Raw genomic sequence first — 21,626 nt, 5'->3', positions numbered from 1 at the left:
CTTTTATTCATTCAAAGACGCACTGAGAGCTATGAAGTGGAGCTAGTTAGGAAACGAGAATTCTACTGCTAAGAATTTGTCCCATTTCCTTGGGAAAAAATGCAGACAAAGATATATACATATAAAACGTGGAGTGGGTGAGGGGTGTACATGTATTGGGGGATATAGGGGATGGGGGTGTATGGGTTTTGGGGGGCTGTGGGGTGGGGGGTATAAAAGGGTATCAATGTCCAACATGAGATGACTGGTCAAATAAACCAGCCATTGCATGGCAGTCTAGTAAAGATTTATGTGTGACACCGGAAACAATCTTAGAGTAAATCTGACCATCTTGGAAGCAGTATCCTGATTTGTTTGGTGTATAATAAGGGGGAAGAATCAGAAACCATGTCCAAGTTCTATCCTCAGCTGAGCTGTCCAGTGGGAAGACACCTTGAGTATAACCAACAAAAACCCAAGCAGGAGATAGCAGCACACACAAATGTAATGCCAGGTCTGGCAGAAGACAAAAGAGGAAAATGGGAAGGCTTTTTAGAGTGTATGGTGACTGGTGGGCAGCAGGCTGGGGACAAGTACAAACCTGATGACCTGAGTTCAATCCCCAGAACCCACATAGTGGAAAGACAGAAACAATTCCTCAAAGTTGTCATTTGAAAGCTACATGCACACTGTGCACAAATAACTTACACACCCACACACACATACACACACACACACATACACACACACACACACACACACACATTATTATTATTATTATTAACGTTTAAAAGAAAAAAATATTTTTACCTTGTTATTCGCCAAACAAGTGTGGCAGGATTTTCCCTGTCCGATTACATTAAAATATTAGTGCAGCTGGAGGCCTGTGATTGGTCAGGGAAAAGTTGGAGAGAGAGTGGGCCTCTCAGGAGAGAGGGAGGAGCAAGATGGAGGACGGACAGGAAGAAGATCCTGATCCCACGTAGTTTTAAATAGTCATAGGTAGTTATAAATATCATATAAGGATAGAATAATTGGGCTAACTTGTCTGACCTAGGTGGGCAGCTTGTACCATTATCAAGTGGCCTTGAAATGATTGTGTGGGTATCTTGTGAATTGAGAATTTATTGATATATAAATCTGACTGGTTAATTATAAGCTTCAAGAGTTTTGATTTTACCAAGTTACTGGGTATTGTGATGTCTAACCATGAGGTGAGCGGGCATTGCATGGGGCTGGCGTGGCAGCGACCCTGGCAAGGGAAATTAGCTAGTCAGGTGGAGACATCTTGGGAGCCCTGAGCCAGAGAGTGAGATGAGATGAGAACACCCCATTAGAGGGTTACTGGAATGTGGGACCGCCAACCACAGGGGGGTTATGGCTGAGAGGGTACAGATGGCACTGAGGCAGCAAATGAGCTGGAAAGACCGTGACTGGTCGCTGCATGGGGCTAGCTGTGGAGGCAGTGAAGTTGACAGGTAAAGAGTAGCAAAATGAAGCCCAAGAACATGACGGTTCTTTTTTAATATTTCCTGCAACAAACAAGTCTGGATATATTACTTCCAAGATGACGAAACTCATCCAAGACTGCCTACAGTTTTTTGTTTTATATTTATTTATTTTTTATCTTATATACATTGGTGATTTGACTGCATGTATGTTTGTGGGGGAAGTGGGGTGTCAGGTCTCCTGTAACAAGTGTCACAGACAGTTGTGAGCTGTCATGTGTGTGCTGGGAATTGAACCCAGGTCTTCTAGAAGAGCAGCCAGTGCTCTTAACCACTGAACCGTCTCTCCAGCCCCAACTGCCGAAGGTTTTACATGTAACTTTTACTACTTCTCCAGGCAATGGCTAGTTTATTTAACTAGTCCTCTTATGTTGGTCATTAATACTCTTCCTTATATATGTTACATTTTAAAAAAGAATGTGCTAACTTTCTTTAGTCCGTAGGTTTCACAATGCCAAAGCCATGCACAGGTAGACTCACTAGGTCTCCTGCTACAGTGACCCCCTACACAGTACAGACAAGAGGGTCCATGCCAGCATTTTATTGGGAAAGAAAAGCGCCCAGCACCAAGGCAGTTCCATGTGCTGTAAGTAGCAGTAGAAACAAGGAGAAGGCCTGATACTCCAGGGAGTGTCACGAGCCCCAGGATGTCACCCATCCTGGCTTCCAGAAGCTTCCTGGAGCTCCAGGCATATCAGGTCAGCTAGGGTGCTTGAGCCTCTGCAAATAGAAGAAATTTCAGGTCACAGCTGTGCCGTGCTGGCTCCAGCTACCCAGCTGTTTCCCTTCTACCCTGGGGAGCTTCCATGTGCATCACTCTTGAAAGCTTTGAATGGTTCCAGGCCTCCTAACTGGTTCTGAAGACTCTTGTCATTTAGAAGCTAGCCGCACATCTGTTACCAAATTGGGACAGTTCTGATCTGTTTTCTTGCCCTGCCCCCAGCCCTCATGGCCTGAACAAATCAGATTTATCCAAATCATCCTCACTATCTGATCTAGGACCTGGATCAAATCCCTTCTCTCCCAGAAAGACCTCCCCACTGAGAGCCACACCCACTGTAAACACTGTAATCCCACAGTGTCCATTTGAGGGCGTGCTCTGTGACTCAGGATCACTCTAACAACATTCTTTATGGCCTTTAGTATCTACGCCTTCCGACACAGCAGTGAAGCCTGTTAACTTCATACCTGCTCAAAGGTCATTATGGGCAATACTCACCTAATTTAGAATTAGAACCATCAGTCAGATTGGAGCCTGTGGGCTGTTGGAGGGGCTGGAGTCCTGGGATGCAGAAGCGGCCACAGCCTGACTTACAGCACCTTTCCCCGGGTTGACAGTTCTCATCCATCATGCAGTGGACAATACACAGGCCTACCAGAATTCTAGGACATTGACCATCCCGCCCTGTGGTGGATACCAGGACAGGGAGAGACACAGAGTTGGCTCCTCTCTTCTCAAGTTCCCACCTACAACTTAGATGCAGAAAGCAGGTAAAGCATCCCTGACTCCCAAATAGATGTGGCTGGAAGCAGGGAAGCTGGAGAGATGAGACCCTACACATCAAACACCTCTGACCTAGGCGTTACCAAACTCCTGAAGCCAGTTCCTTACAGGTTGGCAGAATGCAGGCTTCTCAACAGAGCCAAGAGCAGAGAGACAAGGTCCTGCTTTCTTCCCTATGATTGAATTCCATTGGCTCATTTGCCACCTGCATTGTGCTACCATAATCCTGTATAAGTTTTAGTTCCTGTGTGTGTGTGTGTGTGTATGTGGTTTATGTGGTATAGTGTGTATGTGTGTGTGTTGTATATATGGTATGTGTATGTGTGTTGGATAGTATGTATGTGTGGTATATGTGTAATGTGTATGTGGTGTTTATGTGTGTATGTGAGTAGTATGTATTATATGTATAGGGTGCGTGTGGTGCATGCATGTGTGTGTGTGTGTCTGTGTGTGTGTGCTTGTCATGGAATCATTTCTTAGTGGTACAAGAATGGCTCAGACTCGGGAGAAACAGTCCCTTGATGTGTCAGTCCCCTCTTTCCAAGATCAGCAATATACAGTACGATTCATTCAGTGTTGGACAACAGCAGCCACAACTCCCAGTCAGCCATAGGTCTGCCATGGCAAACCACTGACACTCCACAGTGGGCTGCATGTGTCGCAAAGCTAGCAGATTTAAGGAAGTGGGTGGACAGTTGTGCTGGCTAGTTTTATGTCAACTTGACACAAGCTAGAGTCATTTGAAAGGAGGGAACCTTAATTGAGAAACTGTCTCCTATAAGATCCAGCTGTAGGACATTTTCTTAATTAGTAATTGATGAGGGAGGGCCCAGCTTATTCTTGGTGGTGCTATCCCTGGGCTGGTGGTCCTGGATTCTATAAGAAAGCAGGCTGAGTGAGGGATGGCAGTGTATGCCTTAATCCCAAAATCCTAGAGGCAGAGACAGCAGATATTTGTGAGAGGCCAGCCTGGTCTACAGAGCAAGTTCCAGGACAGCCAGGGCTGTTGCACTGAAAAACCTGTCTCAAAAATCAAACAAACAAACAAAAAAGAGGAAGAGGAGGACGAGTGGAGAAGCCATGGGGAGCGAGCCAGTAAGAAACACCCCGCCATGGCCTCTGTATCAGCTCAAGCCAGGTTCCTGCCTTATTGGGTTCCTGCCCTGACTTCCTTCAGGAATGGCCTACAGTGTAGAAGTGTGAGCCAAGGAAACCCTTTCCTCCCCCATTTGTTTTTGGCCATGGTGTTTCATCACAGCAATACCTGCCTAGGACTTAAAGTATTAAAGGTACTTTCAGCTTACAAGACTTGCCATTTACAGTGGATTTATCAGGTGGGACCCTGTTATAATTAAGATGCATTGGTAATTCCTTGTTTCTCTTCCCTAACAGTCTACATGCATGTAAGGACAAAGGTTCAGTGTTGCATGGGTTTGTAAACAGACTAGGGGGCTGGAAACACAGCTCAGCTGGTGGAGTGTTTGCCCAACATCTATGAAGCCCTGGGTTCAGCCCCCAGGAGTGCATGAACTGGGAGTGGTGCTACATGCCTGGGACCCTGCACTCAACAAGTAGAAGTAGGAAGACCAGAAGTTCAAAGTCATCTTGAGCTGCATAGGAAGTTCAGTTAGCCCAACTATGTGAGACTCTGTGCGCCTCCCCAAAAAAAGACTAGGGGGGTGGTGGTCTGGGGAGGAAGATGGAAAAGGAGAGGGAAAGTGTGTGTGTGTGTGTGTGTGTGTGTGTGCGCGCACGCGTGTGTGTAAGACATCTGAAGCCAAGAATAGTTATGTTAGGCCTGTAGAGCCATCACTAAGTCAAGACTATGAGTAAACCAGCCTGGGCTATATAACAAGACCCTACATCAAAACAAACGAAGATCTGAGAAACCAGTGATCCTGGGCAACTTCTTTACTGGACAGAGGGAAGCGGCTCAGCGAGCTGGGATTATTACCCCCAGTCATAAAGCACACCCACAGCAGAGCTCAGACCAGAAGCTGCAGCACCGTACCTCCCTCCACTAGCTCTTTTCACGCCAATGCCGACCCGTTGACCCTAGAAGGAAGGTCTGCGTTCAGTTGGAAACTAGGGAATGATAAAGATGGCGGCTGGCTCTCACAGGACGGTGTCCCGAGGAAGCTCCTCCAAACTGACCTGGGATCCAGAGGGCACTTTTAACTCTTCTCCCAAAGAACCAACATACCTCCCTCAATGTCTCCTCGGCATGCATGGCCGCACCCGGTGCTGCAGCATTTGTGCCCCGGGGGACAGGATTCATCCCCAGCACACAGCTCCTGACACGGAAGAGGGTCAGCAGGACATTCACCTCTTAATGCTGCCATAGAACGAAAGCATTAAAACTCAGATGTGCTTAAGCCAAGAACATAAAACCCATTTTTCAGTGGCTGTTAATATAGATTAATATGCAATACATGTTAATATTCCACATTCATTCTGTTTCTTCTGGCCATGAACTGCTGCTCCCCTGGTTAGTGTGCGAACTGCTCCCCTGGTCTTGGTGTGTGCATCCGCTCTAACCACTGTAGCAAACATATGAATTACACACCGTATTTCACTCTCCTTTCTTTCGCACTGTGACAGACAGACAGTATTTGTTCCCATCCAACAATATCTCCTGGGATTTGTGTCCTGGTGAAGTTCCTTTCCACACTGACCTGGGCTTCATCCTATTAGTTAGACTGTAGTGTACTGAGATGCCACTTGGGCAGGGGACATGGAAGGAGAAATAACATCTGAGGGAGCTGGAGAAAGGCTCAGTTTGTAAAATGCTTGCCATGTTTTACTGACAATGATCCCCAGTGTCCATGCAAAGGGCTGGGTGTGGTGGCTCCAGAAGTGTCATGGTGGAGACAAGCAGACACCTAGAGCTCAGTGGCCAGTCAGCCTAGCCTGATCAGTAAGCCCCAAGTCCCAGTGAGAGACCCTGACTCAGAAAACACAAGGTGGACAGCTCCTGAAGAAAGATGTTCCAGGTCAACTTCAGGGCTCCACATGTGTGTGCACACACATACCAACATGCAGAAATACACATGTTAATAAACTAATTAAAATAAATAAAAAAAGAACCACCAACCCAGACATTCCCAGCTCTCCTGAGCTCCCAGCTGCCTGCATGGATGTCCACAGCTATGGTACGTCAGGAGATAAACTCTCCAGGAGAGACTGGGCCACCCGCAGCTGCGGTGAGGAATGGACCATTGCCTTAGGCCACTATATCTGGGACAGTTTGCTAGACTAGAAATGAGATTCCTTCATAATGCCCCAGCCCAGATGATTCGCATCCTCCATCTCGCCCGTAACTAGAGCAACAGCAAGCTAATGCTAATGGGAGAGCTTGGGTACTCGAGATACAGACTCACTTCACATCTTTCTTCCAAAGACACTAGTGCTGTGCAGATGCAAGGTGGCCTTTGAAGTAGGAAGCCACTAGCATGAGGACAAAGTCAGGGACTGGCATGGTGAGAAAGAAATGTTTCCTTCTTGATAGTACCTTTCAGTAGCCATGACAGCTTTGACACCCACCTCAGAATTCTTGTAAAGTTAGGACAGTGAGTTGCTCTTGTGTTAATATTCTGTTGTCCACAGGCAAACAGATTCTAGATGTGCTTCTTCGTTACTGCTGTGTCAATGACAAAACCCAGGGAAGAGAAAGGGGCCCACCCAGAACTACAGAGCTAGCTAGCAGCTAAGCAGAATTATATTCTAATACGCCATCCTTAAAACACGCATGCAACTTGGCCTTAGGAACAGGCACGCCCAAAGAAGACTGTATCTGAGCCAAACTCACACACCATGACTCATTTCCGTGTTTATTTCCAGTTCTTTAAATATGGAGAGAGGTGACGAGCAATAAAAAGTTACATAGAAAATCAAACCATGTCTCTGTCCCAGAGCCTCAAAGGCAACAGGCTTGCATGATTGCACTCAATCATGGTAGAAAAGGCACAGGTTGGGCCCCAAAGATGAACCACAATAGTCCTGTGTCCTGGGATTCTCCTGAACAGGCATATTGTGTTATGATGTCACTCCAAAACCATGTGCCCTAGGTTTTTTAATTTGGAATATGTGGTCACAAGAACTACTGTCTACTTGAAAAACACTACAATACACTTGGCAAAAAAATAAAATTTTTTATTAAAGGCAGTGGTGGTGCACGCCTTTAATTCCAGCACTTGGAAGGCAGAGGCAGGCGGATTTTTGAGTATGAGAGTTCGAGGCTAGCCTGGTCTACAGAGTGAGTTCCAGGACAGCCAGGACTATACAGAGAAACCCTGTCTCAAAAAAAAAAAAAAAGATTTTATAGTTGAGAGAGCTGGATATGAAAACCACCCAGAGAGTTGAACAATGAGCCTAAAAAGAGGGCCATGGTACTTACCAGGTGTCACCATTTTAATGAGTCTGGTGGGATGAAGGCCAGGGGCCTCTGTTCCTCTGCTCTCCTCACCAAAACAATAGTGCCTCTGCTCTCTCCCAGCCCAGCTTCCAGAGTTTTGCCGAATTTTAGAAACAAGGATTGGAGCCCTTGCGAGGCAGGCTAGGGCCGAGGGTCAGGGCACAGCCCTTTGTCCATCACTCACACTGCCTTCCTTTCAGACTCAGACCCATGTCAAATAATTCCTGTCAGCTCAAACACTGGGACGTGATGGGACGTCACAGCCTCTAAGACTGTGCATGCCACCCCCGTTCTTTTTTATTTTATGTATTTTATGTTCATTTGTGTTTTGCCTGCATGTATATGTCTGTGTACAGGTGTCAGAGCCCTGGAAATACAGTTACAGACAAGTGTGAGTTGCCATGTGGGTGCTGGGAATTGAACCCGGAACCTCTGAAGAGCAGTGCTCTTAACTGCTGAGCCATCTCTCATTTTTAAGCTAGACAGTGTTTGTAGTCCCTCATATTCTCCTGAAACAAGGTTCTTCCTTAAAAGTTCTAACTGCCTACCCTTGTCCTGCTCCCAAGAACCTTGTAAAAACATGGTCCCTGCAATGCCTTTGGATAGGATGCCCTGCCCTCAATGTCTTGGTTCTGCTAGTCTAGGTGAACTCAGCCATTACAAAACATTCATCTCAGTAAGCTCATGACTAATCACATTGCCAGGGATCAAGACAAGAAACAGGACTGGGGATGACCACCTCCACCCTCTATCTGCACTCCCCCAACACCCCACCTACCACCAAAAACCAGGGAAGCTGCAGTCAGGATGCCTGACTTCCCTCCGGCATCAGCTCCAGTTCCTCTGCCCTCCATCCCCTCTGTCAAAGAGCACCACTGCCCCATGGCTCAGGCTAGACACTTCTCGGCATCCTTGACGCCCCTCTCCCTCAGTGTCCACAGCCATTTACTTCTGAAGCTGGTCCTTTAAGTTTCTACCTCTGCACTGTGACCGACCTCCTTGACCTATCTCTCACCTAGTCTGACATGATGGCCGCTCACCTGGTCTTCGGTCGCTTACACTCACTGTCAGCCATTCTTCCCACACCAGAACAACAAATTTTTTCAGAGTAAAAATTAGAATAGGCTTCTCCCACATTTAGACTTGCCTCAGTGACTTTTTTGGTGGGGGTGGGCTTTTTGAGACAAGGTCTCATTTTCCCAGACGACCTAGAATCACCATGGAGTTGAGAATGGCTTTGAACTCTTGATCCTCCTGCTTCTGCCTTCCCAGTGCTAGGATTACACTTCCACCACACCTGGCTTGGTTACTTCTTTTATATGTGCTTTAAAACGTGTGCTTATTGTGTGTGAGCGTTCTATGTGACTGTGGGTGCATGAATACCACAGTGTGCCTGTCTGCTCAGAGGACAACCTCTGGAAGTCAGTCCTCCTCTTCCACCACAAGGTTAACTCCGACCCTCAGGTTTGTGTGGCAAGCCCTTTACCCAACAAGCCATCTCACTGGCTCTAATGTTTCCTTCTGCACTAAGAATAAAATCTGGGAAAGAAGCTGAAAGCTGCCCCAAATCTGAGGCCTGCCACCTCCTCCACCTCAGCTGAAACACCCTCTTGTCTCCAATCACTTCCTTAGGAACACAGATCTCCCTCCCTCATAGCCTCTGCCTTTGCAGCTCCCTCTTCACAACACTCCACCAAAGGTGTAGACCTTGCTCACCATAGATACCCACATGCCAGGTAGGGCTGAATCTCCATACACAGGGTAAGTGAATGAATGATTGACAGGTAAGTAGGTGGGTCAAATGCAAATGAGTAGAGCAGGAAACAGACCAGAACAGTGCTGGGCTGTAGGGAGGTCCTGAGCATTACCTGGCGGATTTAATGCAAGCTCTTCAAACACATTTCTTCCAAACTACATCATCATTCTATGAAGATGACAAAGAGGAGATTCAAAGAGATGAACACACTTGCCCAGGCCCACAGAGCAAACAGACAAAGGATTCACCACAGGCTCATGTTCAGACTAGAACTTATCCTTGAGGATACATTCCAGTGTCTCCCTGTGCCCCAGGTAACCTGATTGACACGCCACCTTCCTGGGGATCAGTCTCATTAATGCAACCCTTCTCTACAACAGGAGCTGCATACGCTGAAGCAGTAAATACTAACTTCACCAACTGGTAGAGTCCTGCCCAGCCTGCAGGCTCTGAGGGATCTGAAAACTTCTTCCAGTCTAGCTGCCTAGCTCCAAGGGAAAAGGAAGTCCCATCTCTAATGGCCAAAGGCCAGAGTAGCTCATAAGGGCACCACACCTGGGAACCAGCCATGCCCTCGATCCCCACAATTCATATTTCAGCTTCAGACTCTGAGAAGGTTGTAGGAGGCCCCCTGCAAGCTAACAATGAGTGACTTGCTCACAACATTTCCAGATTTGGTCCCGGGACTGGGCTCTGAGAGTCCTGGAAAGACTACAGTGTTCTAGACTCTCTTATATGGGCAGTCTGTCCAGGAAAGCTAAGGCAGATACAGATCAGCCCACTGGGTACTTACTGGATAAAAGCTTGCTATCGGGGAGGCATGGTAGAAAGGAAAGATGACACATGCGGTAGAGTTTCAGGGTCTCAGAGATGGGGTGCTCAGCAGGGTGGGGAGGGCGGACTATCCTGGTTCTGAACTTAAAGGACTGGTTAGAAATTGTATTTGTGGGAGAGCTGTAATATTACGTGTGTCTATAACTACAGCATCTGGAAAGCTGAGGCAGGGGGACTAAAAATTCAAAGCAACTACATGTTACATAGAAAGACTATCTTAGAAGATGAGGACAGGAAGGGAATGAGGTGGAGGAGGAAGAAGAGGAGGAGGAGAAGGAGGAAGTAGAAGAGGAGGAAGTGGAGGAGGAGGAAGAGGAGGAGGAAAGAAATTATAGCCCTGACCCAGTAGTCTTCCTCGGAGCCAAAAGAAAGGGACCTGCTGCATACTGAAGGACAAACACAAGCCCTCTCCAGGCTCTCTCCATCTTACAGAGAAAGAAACAGAGAAGCACAGGAGATCTTGCCCAGGGATCCGCTCGTCTCAGACAACCCAAATCTACGCTTCAACTCTAACACACTGCCAGGCGCTCTCAGGTTAGAGACTGGCTCCAGGTCCTACACACAACAGAATATTATTCAGGAGACAGAGGCAGGGAAGTCACAAGCTCTAGGCCAGCCTGGGAAAAACAGTGAGCATCTGTTTCCAAAAGGAGAAAAGGACAAAAAGAAAGAAGAAGAAAAGCCAGGTATGGTGGCGCATGACGGTAATCCCAAGACTCGGGAGGTAGAGGCAGGAAGATCAGGGGTTCAAGGCCAACACTGACTATAAAGAGAATTGTTTGCCAGCCTGGGCTACCTGAAACTCTGTCTCAGAAAGAAAAAGAAGTAACAAATGATCTCATTTCAAAACTCAGGGAAGAAAATTAATCACCCAAGAATAAATGTATCAAGAAATGTTTTAAATCTATAAAACACCTTAAAGTCTACGACCTGAGCAACAGGCAGACATATAAAGTTAAATACATTTGGGTTAGTTCTCCAAAAGCCAGTGTATATATCTAGCATCACTCCCAGAAAAGTAGTATGGAGAACCAAGAGAGGCAGGAAATGTGGACATAAAGGAGAAGTATGAACAAGCAAGAGTAGCCACGAAAATTCTAAGAGCAGGAAAATCAGCAAGGGCTCCACAAAGACAACACCAACAACTTTTTTTTTTCAATAGTGTTTCTCCATGTAGCTCTGGCTGTCTTAGAACTCACTTTGTAGACGAGGCTGTAATTCACAGAGATCCACTCACCTCTGCCACCACCACCCGGCAACATCACCAGCTTCTAAAACCTTAGTGTCTGATTTGTGGTAAGAGAAACATGGTCCAAAACAGAGAGCTTTCTCCATCCCCACGGCCACCTCCCTAGTGTCAACGGTCTCTGTCTTTCACCAGCCTTGTCCTCTCGCCTCCCTAACTTCGAATACGTCTCGTCCTCTGAAGACATCTACACAGGGTTCTCTCTCTTTGATATTTAGCCACACCCTCCTCCCAACTAGCTTTAACTTCTTCTCCCAGTTTTAGCTTAAATGTCACAATTTTGGACATACTCTACTTAACCATCCAACACAGTATGAAAACCCATTATCCTCTAAGCACCCTTAATGGTCTTGTGATATCCTTATCATAATTTGAAATCGTGTATTTATTTGCACGCTTTGTCCAGCACAATGTACCCAGAACTCATCACTGGATGTAGCAAATAATAAACATACAATAGATGTTTGTGGAAAAAAGATAAATGTTATTATAGGATTAATTAGGTCATGATGACCCTGTATGAGGACGAAGAGATCTCTTTCCAGAGCCTAACATTGCCAGAATAAAAGAAAATTTACCTCATCTATTAACAAGAAACTGCCCTGCATGTGTGCAGAGAGAGGAAAGTCTCCGAAGCAGATGAAGGAGGGAATGAGTGCTGTCTTTTGCAGACATCAACGTTCTATTCTGCCTCGTTGCAGGTTCTTGGGGTAGATTTTAATCGAAAATCTCTCAAATGACCAAGGGGATTGGAATTAGTCAGCAACCTCCTAATCCACCTCCACATAAGGATGTGTGGCACTGGCTCTTGGCATCCTGCTCTGCTTGGCTGGGACTAACCCAACAAATGATTATGACTTGGGTGTTCTGTACATCTTTGTTCAGTTCTCAGAATATAGTTGGCATTTATATTGTTTCTCAAAGCAAACTAAAATCAATCATCAGGGAATGGTTAGTGCTTTGGCACCAGATAGTGTGCATATGTTTGACAAAGGAGCAAATTCATCTGCTCGTGGAGTATGAGGAGGTTTTGTTTGAAGACAAGACCACAGGTCTCCTGCTGCAACAGAAGTGCAGCACTTCTTTGCACTGGTCATGCCTCATCTGGGGTGCACGGTCTCTGAACAACTTTGGGACTGTCTCTGTTCCTCTCTGGTTCAAGGAGCTGGAGAGATGGCTCAGCGGGTTAACAGAATTTATTGTTCCTACAGAGGGCCAGGGTTCAGTCCCCAAACTATCTGTAACTCCAGTTCCAGAGGAATCTGACACCCTCCTGTGGGTTATGAGGGTACCACATACCTGTGGTGCATATAAACTTCAACAAGCACACACACAGAGACGAAGAAAAATAATAAACCTGTTTAGAGGCATGAGTTAGGGAGATAGTTGAGTCAGTAACATGCATTCTGAACAAGCGTGAAGAACTGAGTTTGAGGCCCTGAGTTTCAATCTCTGGCACCCACATTTAAAAAAAAAAAAAGCCAGGTGGTAGTGGCCCACCAGCCTTTAATCCCAGCACTTGAGAAACAGGGGCAAGTGGATCTCTGAGTTTGAGGCCAGCCTGGTCTACAGGATGAGTTCCAGTACAACCATAGCTACACGGAGAAACTGTCTCGAAAAAAAAAAGTTTATTTAAAAACAAAAAAACAAAAACAGAAATTTGGGAGGCAGAGGCAGGCAGATTCCTGAGTTCGAGGCCAGCCTGGTCTACAGAGTGAGTTCCAGGACAGCCAGGGCTACATAGAGAAACCCTGTCTCAAAAAAAAAAAAAACAAAAAAAGCAGAAACAAAAACAAAAAAACAAAAAAACAAAAAACAAAGCAGACCAGTGAGATGAAGCTGCTTACCAAAAGCCTGAAGACCTGAATTTGATCCTCAAGTCTTGCTTAAAGGAAGGAACCAATTCCCAGTTGCCATCTAAACTACAAATGCACACCCTAGCTGGTGCACACACACTAAATAAGTAAGTAAATAAATTTTACTTTTTTAATCTATTTTTAAAAATTAATTTTATGCCAGGCGGTGGTGGCGGACGCCTTTAATCCCAGCACTTGGGAGGCAGAGGCAGGTGGATTTCTGAGTTCGAGGCTAGCCTGGTCTACAGAGTGAGTTCCAGGACAGCCAGGGCTATACAGAGAAACCCTCTCTCGAAAATCCAAAAAAAAAAAAATTAATTTTTTTAAAGGTTCAGGGTAAAGAAGTTGAGATAAGTTACCTTCAAAATGAGCTGTTGAGAGGGACCACCTAGGACCACGGAGGCCATGATCAGCCTTTGGGCCGTGGGAGAGGAAGAGGATTAGGGGGACAATTTAAAGTGACAGACAAGACAGCTGTGGTGAACATGTGGGAGGTGGGGGAAGGGAGGGCTCCTCAGAGAATTCTCTTAGCTTTATAACGTTCACAGGGAGCCTGGCCATAGCTCAAGGCCTGTTTCAGGGTAGGCATCAGAATTGTTTACAGAGTCAAGGAAGAACACTGGTTTACTAGTCCTTGCTATATCAGAAGGAGGCAGAGACCAGAGCCCCAGGAAAAATGGGGCCGGGTTTCTGAGAATGAGAAAGGCAGCTAGAGGCTCTGTGAACTAACACCTAAAATCCCAGTACTTGGAAAGGGGAGGCAGGAGGACTTCGGGTTCAAGACTATCCTGGGCTACAAAGCAAGGCCCTGAAGGGGGCTGGGGTGGGGGGGAAGCAAGGTACACACCTGCAATCCCAGGACTCAGGATGCAAAAGCAGGAAGTCAGGATAGACTCACGGTGAGGTCCTGAGGCGTATCACTAACTCCTCAGGAGCATCACTGTGGGAGATGGACATGCACCATGGCATCCATCTAGTGCTCAGAAGACAGTTCTCTCTCCTTTCACTTTTGCGTGGGTTCTGGGGGTGGAGCCCAGGTCTTCAGGTTTTTTAATCAGGTAGGCAAGCACCTTCACCTGCTGAGCGTCTCTCCTCCCCACCTTCCTAGACTTCACTACACTACTCAAATCCAAACCAAAACACCGGTCATCAATGGCACTTTCTGTCCCAATAGGAGAAGACAAAGAGCAGGGGTAAGGAATGGTTAGAGACCTCAAAGGGGGAAAGAGGTGACCTACATAGCCAGGTGTCTGAAGACAATCTAGCAGGTGAGAAACTCTCTGGTTCTATCCATCCAAGAGACAGGGCCAGGGAACACACTGGGATCCTTCCCATCCTGACAACATACCCTTAGGGAGGTCTGCTTAGCAGCCCTTACCACAGCCTGTACACTTCTGCCCAGCAGGACACGACCTATTGCTCTGACACAAATGTTCTGCATGGGTTCTGATCAGTAGGACACTGTCCTTCCTTAACTGAAAAAGATTTCATAGAAGTTCAGATAATTGGCTAGGCCTCAAGAAATGGGGATTGGCAGCTGAAGAAATGACTCAGCTGTTAACATAAAAATACTTGATGTTCTTCCAGAGGACACAAGTGTGGTGCCCAGCATCAATCTCTGGCACCTCACAACCATCTGTCCCCCCAGCTCAAGGGACCCTACTCCCTCTTCTGGCCTCTGCGGGCACCCATACACACACTATAAACATTGGGAGAAACATACACATAAACAAATCTTTTAAAAAAAATAATTAGGTAATGAGAGTCAACTGTACCTCAAGGAACTCAGTATCTCCATGCATCCCTATGTAGAATATCTGTGCAACCTCCATATCTTCTTGCCACACAGATACTAACACCCTACTACTGCTACTAAAGACAATAAACCATTAGTGCTGCAGAGGAAGTCAGACAGACAGACAGACAGGCAAACAGGCAGGCAGACAGAGCTAGGGGGCCTGTTGCATGGTCCTGTTGTCATTTCATGAGCCCTAGAAAATAACTAGAACATAAACCCTTGTAAGTCCTAGCTCCTTGTTGCAGACAGGGTAACAAGACAAAAACAAGACAACTGCTCCCTCACTCTGCAGACAATCTTTCCATGCACTGCTTCCTACAGAGACGATCAGCTCCACAAATGAGGAACTTTGGGAAGGAAATGTCCTCTCCCCTGGTTAACTTTCTATTCATTTTAGCCAAGGACCCCAAATGATAGCTCACCGTGGTCTCCTGCAGCTACCCAAGATGCCAGGAACCCAAGAGCAACAAGTGCCTTCGTGAGGAAGAGGTATCTTAACATCCTGCTGATTATGAGAGCTCAGTTCAGGGAAGAGGTAGCAGCAGAAGGAAGGACTAGATGGCTCCTGTCCATCTAATCCCAACCGTTTCACTTAAGCAATTATCCCCTAAGAACAGTTTCTCCTAACAATGAGAACAGTGATTGGCTGCTAGTGTGTGGGAAATTTCCTGGCACTACCAAAGAGCACATGTGATGGGAGGGACCAAATACTGCCATGCAATATACCTAACACTCTCAGTCAAGTGATGAGGGCCCATGGGACTCTAGAAAAAAATAAGAAAAAAAAAAAAAAAAGGAGAGATAGCCTCTGGGTTAAAGGTCAAAGAGAGACCAGAAGGGCTTTGGAAGGATTCAGTTGCAGTCAAAACGACAGAGGGTAAACCAGAGCAGCGGTTCTTGCTGGGTTCACACGTGGATTCTGAGGGAGAGGACCAGAGGTAAGAAAAATAAACAGTCCAAAGCTGGGGGTGTGGGGGTTTCGAGGGGGCAAGGGCTGGCGACTCAAGCCAGCAAGGTTATTATCACAGCTCTTTACATGGCCTTGGATGGAGAGGCAGAATACAAGTCAGCAGGTTACAGGGATTACAGCAGAATTACAGGGAGGTCTAGCTCCCTTTTCCAAGGTGTGTTCTGGTGCAGTAAGCAAAGCATCTCATATCTCAGGGTCTGGAACATTTAACCACAGCTTACTTGGAAACCTGGCCTCGGCCCCCCAGAGCCCTGGCACCAGTCCATGGCTGGCTTTGCCAAGAATGACCCTGACAGAGAACAAAAGCTCAGTGTTCCTTGTTCCGTCCATGGGATGGAGAAGGGCCTCTGTACCTAGTCCTTGACAAAGGGAAGAACTGGAAAGACAACCTAAGAAGAAAATAGTCGAGCTAATGGTATAACTTAAGCATGACATCCTGTCCATCTGTGAGAACTATAAAAACCCATGGAAAAGCAGCATTGGAGTGTTTCAGCATCAATACAAGAGCACAAAAAGTTTCCAGCTTGGTCCCTGTAGACCACACATTCCACTCTTAGACAAAATGAAGGGTAGTCGTCAAAATTAGAGAGGACAGCTGCTATGACTTGATCTTTCATGTCTCCTTTGTCACCTTTTGGCCTGCTTCTTTTTGTGTAGCACATGTCCTCGGTTGGCTGTGCCACTGACACTGCTGAGCCCAATAAGGTTAAAGGCAGAGGATAGGTAAACAAACAAACAAAAAACCAAAAAAATCCTATCTTCATATATCCAAAGCCAGGCATAGTAGTGATTCCAGTCTTTGGGAGGCAGAGAGAGACAGGTAAATTACAAAGTCAGCTTGAGCCAAAGTTCAAAGCCAGCCTAGAGCTACAGAGGAGGATCTTGTCAAGGGGGGGAACCACCATTGATTAAAGCAAGGAAGTACTCTTGTTAAAAGGTGGATGTCGGGGCTAGAAAGATGGCAGAGCAGTCATGGAACATGTGTTGCTCTTGTAGAGGACCAGAGTTCAGTTCCCAGCACCCACAGGGAAGTTTACAATTATCCATAACTCTATTCCAAAGGATCCAATACCCTCTTCTGACCTCTGCGGACACCAGGCACATACATAATGTACATACATACGTACATGCCAGCAAAATACTCACACACGTAAGTAACCCTTAAAAAAAAGTGGTTGTTGGAACATGGAGAAAACTGGTATTTGTTGATTATCTAATATGTGTTTTATGTACAGTATTTTAATCCACACAATAATATTTCAGAGGACAAGGTCCTTAAGTGGAGACTGCTAGAAATTACTAGAATAATTCATATTAGAATAATTTAAGGAGTTACTTATACCATAGTTTTAAGTGCTTTGCATAAAGTAATCCAGCCCTAGTGTCAACCATGTGACTCTGGGGTCAGTTCCCAACACCACTTAAACCACACGTGGTGTGGCATGTCTGTGAACCGGCACTGTGGAGGTGGAGGCAGCTCCTTAGCTACATGGTGAATTTGAGTCCAGCCTGGAATATCTGAGACTGTGGAAGAATGATCATGCAATTAGTGTGCATAAGAACAACGGTAAGCGATCCAGTCCCACAGCCAATGTTCTTAGCCTTTGGCTTTGGGACAGCATCTTGCTCTGCAGCACAGACTGAGCTTCCTGCTACTTCTTCCTCAGTGCTGGGGTTACGTTATCACACCAGGCCCTATCCAACGTTAACGATCATATCACATCAGGTTTGAATCTAGACCTTTCCAAACACAAAACTCATATCCTTTACACTACCTGGTTCTTGTAACCCGGGAAGAGTAACTTTATCACCCGTAAATGAATCCAACTCTTTCACGGACAGCTTACCTCTGAGATAGTGCTAAGGGGAGCTCTGGAGAACGCCACGGTTGTTAAATCTTTCATCCCCTACCTATCCCAGAATCAACCATCTAGGGGAGAGAAGGCCAGCTCTCTGGAAGAGGACTAGTTCACAATTCAAAAACCAGCCTTCATTCTGATGGCAACTGGCAGCCCGCAAAGGCTAGTAGTATGGTGTTTAGGTGTTTGGGTATTTGGGATGGTACCAACAACCCTTCTTTTGTTGGCTTCCTGGGTTCCTGAGTCGGACTGTTCCAATTCGGGAGAGGCTGTGCCACGTTTTCAGATGTTCCTGCGGACAGCTCTGTGCTCCCCAGCGGAAGTGTATGCTTTACTGACCTCACACCCGCCCTCGTCCCTTGACTGAATGGTCCCCGAACACCCACACTCGGTCCCCAGCCGTTGTCTCCCTGGGGTCTGGAAGCCCCGAAGTCGTCCCCTACACCAAAGATCCGGAAATCCACCCAGAGGCGGCTCCTAGGCGGCAGTTCGGTTCCCATAGCAACTCCACGGCGCACCCGCGTCGCGCTTCCGGCCGGGTGGCTCGGGCGCTCCCGTGACGTCACGGCGCCGCTTTCCGGTGGCTGAGTCGAGCTGAGGTTGTTGTGGGCCGGGGGCGCCATGGGGGCCACTGGCGACACCGAGCAGCCGCGGGGCCCCGGCGGGGCGGAGCGAGGCGGCCTGGAGCTGGGCGACGCGGGTGCGGCGGGCCAGCCCGTTCTCATGGTGAGGGCGCCCGGGCGAGGCCGGGGCTCGGGCCCGGCAGGGCCTCGGGCTCCCGGGCCCCGGGCCCGCGGGCGAAAGAACGCGGCGGCTGTGCGGCCCTGGGGGTGCCGTTTTCTCCGTGCGACGACCTGGATTCAGATTCTAGCTAGGTGACGTGGGTCTGATGTGACACCCTCTGAGCTCCAGGTTTCTCTTCTGTGAAATGAACAGCATTAACCTGAGCTTGATGGAGTTGTGGTGGGATGGGCTGACAGAGGCGGGTAGAACGCCCTGACTCGTCACCCGCCTCATAGTAGACCCTCGGTAAACGCTGCTGCTCTTCCAGGAAAAGGGAGCTTTGGACATTGGTGACAGAAAACATTTCCCCAGTTCCTCCACCCTGACAGGGTCTTCCAGCCACTGAATTCCCTTTCACCCCAAGGTGGGAGAAGTGAGAAGCAGGAATGTCTAGGTTTAGCTCACTCTCTCCTCCTCCTCATTATGAGAGGCCTCGATGACATTTGCCCACTTGGTCCCCACAGAACCCTTGGAACATAATGATAAAACATCGGCAGGTGCAGCGAAGGGGCCGCCGATCTCAGATGACCACAAGGTAAGACTAGACCTGGGTGAGACCCATATCCGGTTATGTGGACTTGAGTGAGTGCTTTGGGAGCCCCACTGGAGGAGTCCGAGATCAACAACCCATAAAGAGCACTGACTCTGGTGCTGTAACTTCCTGTAACCTTGTCAGTTCTACATCCTAACTCCTGTACAAAGCAGGAAAGGAATAAAAGTCTAGTACCATCTCTGAGATTGAAATCTCTAAGTCAGAAAATGAGAATTCAAGACTCAGACATCTGTTCTAATGCAAACTCTGATGTTTGTTAACTGGATAAGTTTGGACAAGCCTTTAGCTTTTCTTAGACTCTGTTTTCTCAGCTTTGATGTGGGACTGCTAGTTGAGTGTCCAGCCTAGAGAAGGGAAAGAACTCTGGATAGGGCTTTGGAATTCTACTTGTATTTTTGATCTGAGGTAGTGATACTCATTTATTAATTACAGTACTTGGCAGAGGCAGGCGGACCTCTGAGTTTGAGGCCAGCCTGATCTATGTAGTGAGTCCCAGGACAGCCAGACTACATAGTGAGACTCTGTCTCAAAAAAAGGAAAAGAAAAAATATATGTGTATATATTATATTTCATAAAGCACTCTGAAAATAATTTCCATTTCACAGAGAGTTACGATGAAGTAAAACTTTAAAATCCCATGTCACTAACTGGCAGAGTAATGTGGGAACATATGTTTGGAACACTCCCCTGACTCTTGTCTTCCCCACAAATGCAGTTTCACAGATCCAGCTATCTCTATGGATCTCCTCCGTGCTGTCCTGCAGCCTAGCATCAATGAGGAGATCCAGAGTGTCTTCAACAAGTACATGAAGGTGAGGACGTGGTGATGAACAATAGCACTGTTAAATAAGACTGTACAGCCAGGTGCTGCAGCGTTCCCAACCACTCAAGAGGCTGAGGCAGCTGACAGCCAGCCTGAACATCACAGTAAGACCCCTTAGACAAGAAAAACAGAATGGAGGCTGGAAAGCATAGCCTCAGTGGTTAGGAGTGCTTGCTGCTCCTGCACAGGGCTCAGTTGTAATTCCTAGCACCTACATCAGGCCACTCCAGCCACCTGTAACTCCAGGTCCAGCATCCAGTGCCCTCTTCTGGCCTCTACAGGTTATACTCAAGAGTATAAATTCCACAGGTACATACACATAAATATTTAAAAATCCCAGCACTCAGGAGAAAGAAGCAAGCAGATCTTTGGAGTTTGAGGCCAGCCTGGTCTACATAGTAAGGTCCTATCAGAAAACAAAGAGGTGGTGGGGACAGAGAAGACGTCAGGCAGGGTGGCTTTTCCTCCTGTCAGCAGTCTCTCTTCATAGTCATGCTATACAGATATAACAGGTTTCAATTCTGAAAATACATCCCAATAACTTTTCTACTGCTTGGGGATGATTTAGATACTTCTTTTTTTTCTTTTCTTTTCTTTTTTTTTTTTTTTTTTTTAATTTTATTTTTTTTTTTTAATTTTTCATTGTTTGCCAAATGGTTTCATTTTAATATATTCAACACCATTGCTTAGACCATGAAAAGTTAGACTTTTTTATTCATTTTTACAAGTACTATCAGCTTCATTAAAATGACTTGGGACTTTGTGTGTAGCTTAGTAAAGCACTTAGCATGTGAGTACAAAGCTGATCCCAAGCACTGGGAAAAATAGTAATTCATGATTAGCATATTGCCAAGCACGACTGGACCTGTGGCAGTGTGTAAACAGATAATGCCTCTGCTCACTTTAAACAGTGTTAGGGAGTGAGGGAAAAGAAGAGGTGACCCCGGGCTTACTGGAGAACAGAGCTGGCTTGCTGTTGTTATCAGAGACACTCATACATTTTAATGGGGATTGCTTTTAGTAATGCCAGTTCACAGTATTGATTCTTCCAATCCATGAACCTGGGGAGGGGGTCACTCAATCCTGTAGGGTCTTCAATTTCCTTCAGTTTTTAAAGCTTTTGTTACAGGCATGTTTACTGGAAGGCTGACTTGTGACAGTTGTGAATGGAATGATTTCTCTGACTTCTTCCTCAGCCTCTTTGCTCCCAGTGTAGAGGACGGCTGTAGGATTTTGTATGTTGATTTTTTTTCTTTTTTTAACGCTGCTTCTTTGTTGAAAGTGCTTGTCAGTTCTCATGGTTTTCTCGTGTGTAGCATATCACCTGCAAGTGAGCTCCTTTGGCTTTCTGGTTTGTGTGCATTGTTTCTCTTGCCTGGTTGCTGTAGCTGAGGCTTGACTGTACTGAACAGGATTGGAGAAGATGGACACCTGACACCTGCCTGTCTTGTTCCTGACTTCATTCCAAGTCTGCTGTAGTTAATAGAATGTTGGCTGTCATCTATCTTCTGTAGCCTTTGTTGAGGTGCAGTCCCTCTCTTCCAGGACTATCACAAAATGATGTTTTCTTTTGTCAGAAGTCTTTTCTGCATCTAATAAGATGATTGTTTAATGTGAACCATCCCTATGTCTCTGGATTAAAGCCTGCTTGCTCATAATGAATATTTACCATGTTTTCTTTCTTCCTTCCTTCCTTCGTTCCTTCCTTTTTTTTTTTTTTTTTTTTTTTTTTTTTTTTTTTTT

The 21,626-nt window shown here is 46.5% G+C and overlaps 2 protein-coding genes across 2 annotated transcripts in view; one reads left to right on the top strand and one right to left on the bottom strand.

The window, feature by feature from the left end:
• Positions 1-1,897: 1,897 nt before the first annotated feature.
• On the bottom strand, positions 1,898-15,594 carry Wfdc3 (WAP four-disulfide core domain 3). The gene is made up of 4 exons (XM_028769478.1): positions 15,318-15,594; positions 5,195-5,326; positions 2,707-2,892; positions 1,898-2,207 (listed from the first exon to the last, which is right to left on the bottom strand). The coding sequence occupies exons 1-4, from the start codon at positions 15,394-15,396 to the stop codon at positions 2,191-2,193; spliced, it is 414 nt and encodes a 137-aa protein (XP_028625311.1). The 5' UTR covers positions 15,397-15,594; the 3' UTR covers positions 1,898-2,190.
• Positions 15,595-18,292: 2,698 nt separating this feature from the next.
• Dnttip1 (deoxynucleotidyltransferase terminal interacting protein 1) overlaps positions 18,293-21,626 on the top strand; it is a 22,504-nt gene continuing 19,170 nt past the window's right edge. Inside the window, exons 1-3 of the mRNA XM_028769707.1 lie at positions 18,293-18,450; positions 18,972-19,042; positions 19,776-19,872. Coding sequence (XP_028625540.1) covers positions 18,346-18,450; positions 18,972-19,042; positions 19,776-19,872 — 273 coding nt within the window. The 5' untranslated portion in view covers positions 18,293-18,345. The remainder of the gene's footprint in view (positions 18,451-18,971; positions 19,043-19,775; positions 19,873-21,626) is intronic.

This window comes from Grammomys surdaster, unplaced genomic scaffold (genome assembly GCF_004785775.1).
Source record: "Grammomys surdaster isolate TR1022 unplaced genomic scaffold, NIH_TR_1.0 193, whole genome shotgun sequence".
In the NCBI taxonomy this organism is placed as follows: domain Eukaryota; kingdom Metazoa; phylum Chordata; class Mammalia; order Rodentia; family Muridae; genus Grammomys; species Grammomys surdaster.
Note: the sequence above shows the minus strand (reverse complement) of the source record. Positions and strands in the feature narration are given on the sequence as shown.

Excerpts from the sequence above, each read along its gene's own strand:
- Wfdc3 (XM_028769478.1), bottom strand. The coding sequence starts at position 15,396 with ATGTTAAGATACCTCTTCCTCACGAAGGCACTTGTTGCTCTTGGGTTC. Across the intron at positions 5,327-15,317 it reads GGTAGCTGCAGGAGACCACG|CATTAAGAGGTGAATGTCCT; the intron begins GTGAGCTATCAT and ends GTTCTATGGCAG. Across the intron at positions 2,893-5,194 it reads CCGAGGAGACATTGAGGGAG|GGCGGGATGGTCAATGTCCT; the intron begins GTATGTTGGTTC and ends TATCCACCACAG.